The 6,741-nt window shown below is 42.1% G+C and overlaps 2 protein-coding genes across 2 annotated transcripts in view; one reads left to right on the top strand and one right to left on the bottom strand.

Annotated features, from left to right (window-relative positions):
* Window positions 1-4,748, bottom strand: part of LOC106809371 (AP-2 complex subunit sigma) — a 13,125-nt gene extending 8,377 nt beyond the window's left edge. The window contains exons 1-3 of the mRNA XM_014812436.1: window positions 4,603-4,748; window positions 701-850; window positions 369-542 (exon numbers count right to left, since the gene is read on the bottom strand). Of these exons, the coding sequence (XP_014667922.1) occupies window positions 369-542; window positions 701-850; window positions 4,603-4,605 (327 nt within the window). The 5' untranslated portion in view covers window positions 4,606-4,748. The remainder of the gene's footprint in view (window positions 1-368; window positions 543-700; window positions 851-4,602) is intronic.
* A 210-nt stretch (window positions 4,749-4,958) lies between these two features.
* The window catches only part of LOC106809370 (DNA-directed RNA polymerases I and III subunit RPAC1-like), a 5,624-nt gene continuing 3,841 nt past the window's right edge, over window positions 4,959-6,741 (top strand). Inside the window, exons 1-2 of the mRNA XM_014812435.1 lie at window positions 4,959-5,067; window positions 6,321-6,392. Of these exons, the coding sequence (XP_014667921.1) occupies window positions 5,005-5,067; window positions 6,321-6,392 (135 nt within the window). The 5' untranslated portion in view covers window positions 4,959-5,004. The remainder of the gene's footprint in view (window positions 5,068-6,320; window positions 6,393-6,741) is intronic.

Consider the following 6,741-nt stretch of genomic DNA (forward strand, 5'->3'; position numbering starts at 1 on the left):
ATTCTGCTTAATGCAATACCATGAAATTATTATAGACTCGCAGGCAAAGTAGAATAATGTTGTCATGAAATAGCACTATTTTCCCGTTTTTCCGTTGTACACTCTAGGTATTATTAGCTCTTGATAATACACGTATAACAGCAACTACAAATGTAGTATCATGGTTTAAACACTGGGATGGATGTTAAACAGATTGCGAACCCATTCATTTTTAAACTTTTGCGTGATAGTAACACATTGAATTTGGCTTGGTTTTACATGTTATCGTAGGTAACAACAATCACAATACACAGTGAATTTATTACCGCCTAGGATATATCCAATGATAAAACTATCGATCAAGTAATTTGTTATAGATTACACAATACCTTGTAGAAGTTAAAGACTAAGTCGAGTTCACAGACGTTGTGGAAGTATTCATTCAGCACCTCTACGAAGTTGTGAATTGCTTCTAGGTAGGCCAAGTTGTTATCTCCTACATCAACACAGATGCAGAAATACAGACCCGCATATCGCCGATACACGATCTTGAAGTTTCGGAACTAGAACAGAAATGCAAACCAATCAACACGTAGACACACGTAACAAACAAAGTGGTTTTCGTGGTTACTCTTTACCAAGTGGTGGTAATATGCGCAAGTACCTTTAGCAAGATATATATCATGATGCCAGTTTTGTGTGAAAAGCAATATATTTGTACCTCGACAAAATTGGTGTGCTTGGCATCTCTGACAGTGACACACGCGTGCACCTCCTCTATCAATTTCTGCTTTTCGTCATCGTCAAAGTTCATGTACCATTTGGCAAGACGAGTCTTCCCTGCTCGGTTCTGAATCAGGATGAAGCGGATCTGCAACGAATTAAGCAGGTAATGACTGATCAGTGCACGAGTGGAATCGCGTACGTGGGTCTGGCGGCTTTTACCAACAATCCAGGGTTATGGTGACGACGTATGTATGTCAAGAGTACATAATAGAGAAGAGTATGACACCGTTTTGCATAGTTTTCAACTTGTAAATATTCTATCAATATGTGAATAAATATCGTCTATGATTCTTCCTTAAAATCATATGACACCACCAATTTACTGAAAATCGTATGTGTTCTTCCAATAAGTTCTTTGAATATGACACGGTTTCACAGTTTTCCCAAATGAGCGCATGTATTCGGCGCATGTTGATATGCGGCAGCAGCACCAGGTTGTAACTACGGGATGCTGGGGGGTGTTGTGGATATTAGGTAAGCACAGTAGCAGCACTTGTTTCGCTTCCTTATCATCAGGAACACGATGGAAACACAGCTAAAATCAGCTGCTAGCTCGCCGTTAGCACATATTTATTTTTAGCATCGCTGAGAACCCTACATGCCTGAATACAATTCGATGCCTAATAATCCCCAACAGCCCCCAGCGTTCCGTCATAGACAATAAAACACTAATCCCATAATAAAACTTGCGCCAAATTACTGCGAACATTTGGAAAACTGTGTGAAAACCGTGTTGTATTCAAGAACGTTTTTGAAGAACACATACGATTTTCAGGTAAATTTGGTGGTGTCATATGATTAAGCGGAGATCATAGATGAAAACAAGGTAAAAGTTTTATATATTTATTTACATTATGATTAGGAATATTTACAAGTGAAAACTATGCAAAAACGCTGTAACGGTGTCATACTCTTCTCTATTATGTACTCTTGATGTACGTGGCACTACTAAATGAGCAGAATGTGCAGAATGTGGTGAAATGTGCATTCTATAACGGCCACAATGTATCAATCATGAATATAAAGCAATTATGCGCACGATCACGTTTTATGTTGAAAATAATATACTACACACATTACGGATAGCAATATGTAGTATATATATGTAACATATCAAGAGCAGATAAAGAAGGAGAGCGTACAAGGGTAAAATGCTGAAACCATGCTGCAGTATTAGTCGAATTAATAAACTTTTTCCCGTTTTATTTTGCACGATCCTTTGCAGTATTATTGATTAGCCTGTCTTACCTTGTTCATATAACAACAACCGCATGTCCCTACGATGCCCTACGCTGAGATAATGCAGCGGTGAAAATCTGGTATTTTTCGCCGAAACCAGACTCGAGATCAGTGTGAACTGCGACTGTCTCTCGAAGTGTTTCCAGTGTGTTGCTTCCGGTCGCCGCTGTGTAGCGCATAGTGGCGCTGACTCACGTAATACTACCAGAGTTTACTATACATCCAGCGTGAGGTGGGGCGTGAGGTGGGCACAGGTGTGGGGTCATCACTATGGCAATCAATAACAGACGTCATCGGGACACGCCGAGGTTTCCCGAAGTTATAACACTTCGTGGGAGAGCGACGCAGTTCACACTGATCTCGAGTCGGTTTCGGCGGAAAATACCAGATTTTTCACCGCCTCATTATCTCAGCGTAGGGGCATCGTAGGGGACATGCCGGTTTGTTTTATATGAACAAGGTTAAGACAGCTAATCAATAATACTGCAAAGGATCGTCAAAATAAAATGGGAAAAGTTTATTAATTCCACTAATACTGCAGCATGGTTTCAGCATTTTACCCTTGTACGCTCTCCTTCTTTATCTGCTCTTGAACATATATATATATAGCAGTGCACATTTATGAACTCCGAGAGGTTTCGACAGATTTAACACGTTTAAACCCGTTTTGCCACATTTTGATACATTACGGCAGTTATAGATGCCACATTCATGCACATTCCCGCCTGTTTAGTGGGACCCACAAACACACTCATCCGTCGAAAACTACAGTCAGTACAGCAGGGCGTCGCGATTTAGATTTAGATAATAAATTTTCGATCATTTGAACGCACTTGTAAGTCTTCCAAGTCCGAATTACGATTATTTATCGTGGACTGCAACTTCAAGAAAATAACCCCCGCTTTAATCACAATCCGTCATTACGGACTTCGGTCAGCAAGTGACAACGACTGTGGACAGTTACTGATGTAGGTCTAATTAATTACGCAGTGGCTGCGAAGTTTGGCAGCTGCTCGTTCGTTGAAGCCCCTTTTGGCGTTAGGTTGGGTTAGGGTTCAAGGCTCATCTAACACTATATCGTTGAATTTATTTCCCAAGGCGTTATATTCGAAATCCGGGCACCCGCGCCATCTTTGTCTCGTTAAGTATGAAAGCGAATGGACTGCCCGTCCCTCGAGACTCGAGATACGGCTGCCGTACCCGTAGCCTCAGCGAATTAATTACGCACTGGCTACGCGTCCGGAACCGGTTGCCTAGCCTCCAGGGTATGCGTCCGGACATCCACTCACACAGTGATCACGCGACTCGTGTACACGCATGATTGCCGCAATGGGACGCCTCTGCCTGCTGTGTCTATCCTTTTCATCCGTCCTCTCTCGCTCTCTCACACCACACACCGCCGCAGCTCTCTCTCGCTCTCTCTCTCTCACACACACCTCTCTGAGGCTCTCTCTCTCACGCATACACACACACATACCCATTCCCTCTCTCTCTCTCTCTCACACACACACATGGCAATCAGCCAGAGCGTCCCATTCGCATCATGCGTGTACGTGTCGCAAGCTCACTGTTGTGAGATGGATGTCCGAACGCGTAGCCTAGCGGCTCCTCGTCCGCGAACGGCGCGTAGCACGGCCAATTAATTAACTCAGCAATCGTAACGCCTAACACTAACAGTTAAGCTGAGAGGGTCTATGTCCACCGGGGTACTGCCACAGGCACCTATATCTAACACGATCCCCCAATGCGAGCCACCGAAGGTGTGCAGAAGGTAGGACACACAATTCACGACTTTATCAAATCGGACCTTTTTTAGATAAAAAATGTGAATGTTTCAATTAAAATACATGTGCATACACGCTTCTTAGTTTGTATTGTTGTCTCGGCGTCTTTGCGTTGAACTGTCAATCATGTTTTACAGCGTATATAGCATATATTCCATATTTGTTAAAAATTAACAGTTCCCACACGTTAGAAAAATGGCGGCGACTTGTGTTTAGAATTTTGTCCTATCAGGTGGCGGCATTGCCATGACTTGGCCACGCCATGACCGCCATTGAACGTGTGGCGAACTGTTAATTTTTTACTTGGCGACGGAATTTTACTCTCCTAACGCTGTCAAATATCATCGACAGTGCAAACATATACAGGGAGGTTAGTACAACAAAGTAGAAATACGCGGGATGTGCATATTTTTATTGAGAATCAAAAACTTTCATTGATATCGACATTCGTGAAATTGTGTGTCCTACCTTCTCACACCTTCGGTGCCTCGCATTGGGGATCGTGTTAGATATAGGTGCCTGTGGGTACTGCCGGAACGTACCCTGGTACTATCTAATATGCCGGACCGTACCTCGCCTACTCCACTAACGAGTCTAGGGAGTCACCTACGCCTACTCCCTAACCCAAACCCTAACCCTAACCATATCAAATAGTGACCAGGGTACGTTCCGGTATACCGGACCGTACCCAGGGTACGTTCCGGCAGTACCCTGGGGGACATAGACCCTATGAGCAACAGTTAACCCGCCGTTGAAGCAAACTGATGATAATTAAACGTAAACGGTTCGTAAAATAAGGCAAATCTGAATGTACCATCTTCTCAACTTTCCTATACTTCTGCGAACCCCTACTTGACTATGTGTAGATGCATGTAGATAGGCAACAACATATAACAACTAGATATTATTATTAGCACATCAGATATAGGCAAAGAAACTCCCACTGCTGGAAAAATGGCTACTGCGACAACAGGAGTAACAAACTGATAAAACACAACGCGCAAGTAAACTTATCTTTACAAATTGATGCTAATATATTATATTTTTTACGTTTAAACTATTATTCCTGATTATTAAATAAGATACATATTATTTTGTTCAACTTGTAATAACTTCGGATTAATCTTCCGATTCGTAATAACGTATTTTATCGCGTACATTAACCTGGTATGATTGGTTGCGGTTGATTCACGCTGTATGTAAATCCAGCGGAGCAATGGAGCAAGCAATGGAGAAGATAAGAACACGTGTGAGCTTAGAAGAACACGACGTGAAAGATGTAAGCATGTATAATAGTCTAGAGAACACTAAGTAACATATGCGTGTCAAATATACGCACGCAGCAAGTGTCAACGTGTATTAGTGTACTGCAAACTGGACGTGACAACGATGGTGCATCCGTGATCACGCCAAAGTTTCCAACTTTAACTCTGTTTTTCAGTTGTATGTATGCGACGTCCCCGAGAAGTGGTTAACGCAGAAATATATTCATTAGCTCAAATAATTTCATACTACAATAAGGGTCTGTACAATCTAGGTCTTTGCTAAATACGGGTTAAAATCTCCAGTTTGTATGTCGTTTGGACCGTCAATGTTAGTACACTAGTGACACCTAGTGTCTTTAAAACATAAAAAATAGGCTGATATCATTTCTCCGGCAGCTGGAGAAGCAGCGGTGAAAACCATCGTTAGTTCTCCGGCCGCCGGAGAATTAAGAACAAATTTTCTTGTTAGATCTCCGTCATTGGAGAAACAAGTGTACGTTTTCAGCACTGCTTCTCCGGATTTGCCGTAGACAGCGAAAATCGTAGTTAAATTCTCCAGCAGACCGAAGTGTCCCGGTCCGCTGTATTAGGCGGGAAGACGGCCACGTGGTCTACCCAGCGCACCTGGCAGAGAGAACTTACACTGTGAGCAGTTTGCCACGTGGTAGCATGGCGCTGTGATTAGGCATTTGTTAGGCGGGAATTTTTTCCGAAGTGATATCTTCTGATCACATCTTCGCATCTCTGAAGGAGCGCTGTCGGAGCACAGCGGCAAAGCATGGAACTACGATGCCGGAGAAATAATGAAATGGGCGCTTGTTTATCCAGCATGGAGTTTGGCGGCATAGTCTGCTTTTTGCCGGAGAAGCTAGTTTGATTTCTTGGCTTAGTTGTCCGGCTTGCCGGGGAAATAATCACTTCGTAAAAAATATGCAAAATTACAAATATTAAAAAATGAGGTACTATACTACTGCCAGGGTTTACATAATTCGTAAAACAAAAATGTATACAGACTCTTGTTGGAAGTATTTTCGTAATATTAGTACACGATGGATTTAATCACAGTCATTTTATTAGCGTTATACATTACACTGCTCAGAGTGCATCGTTGCATGCACTTGAACTATGAATGAATTCGCAGTCTACAAATAAATGTGTGACTACATTTCTACCTTTGGAAAAATGCCTATAGGTTCACTATGTGATGTCTGTGTAACTGTCTATAATTGGGGTGTGAACGTGTTTTAATTTTATGTATTGGTTACAGGTTCACAGCACAGATTTTCCAGGTACATACCAGGGTTATGATGACAGCTGGAATCAAAAGAAGTTCGAAAAGGTTGATTAGTCTTATAGATATGTAGGCGCAAGATTGAGGTTATTCGGCTATTGTTAATTTTGTCACTGTGATATTTTACTTCTTTCTCTCTCGCCTTGTCTATCTCTCTCGCACGGATGCACGCGCACACACATATACCTGTTTCCTCTTCCTACATCCCAATAGTTCACTTCTTTCCAGAGCTTGCTCATGCACTATCCATCTAGCTGTCTGTCTATCTATCTATATATGATCTGTCTATCTATATATATCTCTGCCTATCTATTTATATATCTCATTATCTGTCTATCTCTCTCTCTCTCTCTCTCTCTCTCTCTCTCTCTCTCTCTCTCTCTCTCTCTCTCTCTCT

The sequence above is a fragment of the Priapulus caudatus genome, unplaced genomic scaffold (genome assembly GCF_000485595.1).
Source record: "Priapulus caudatus unplaced genomic scaffold, Priapulus_caudatus-5.0.1 Scaffold349, whole genome shotgun sequence".
NCBI lineage: Eukaryota > Metazoa > Priapulida > Priapulimorpha > Priapulimorphida > Priapulidae > Priapulus > Priapulus caudatus.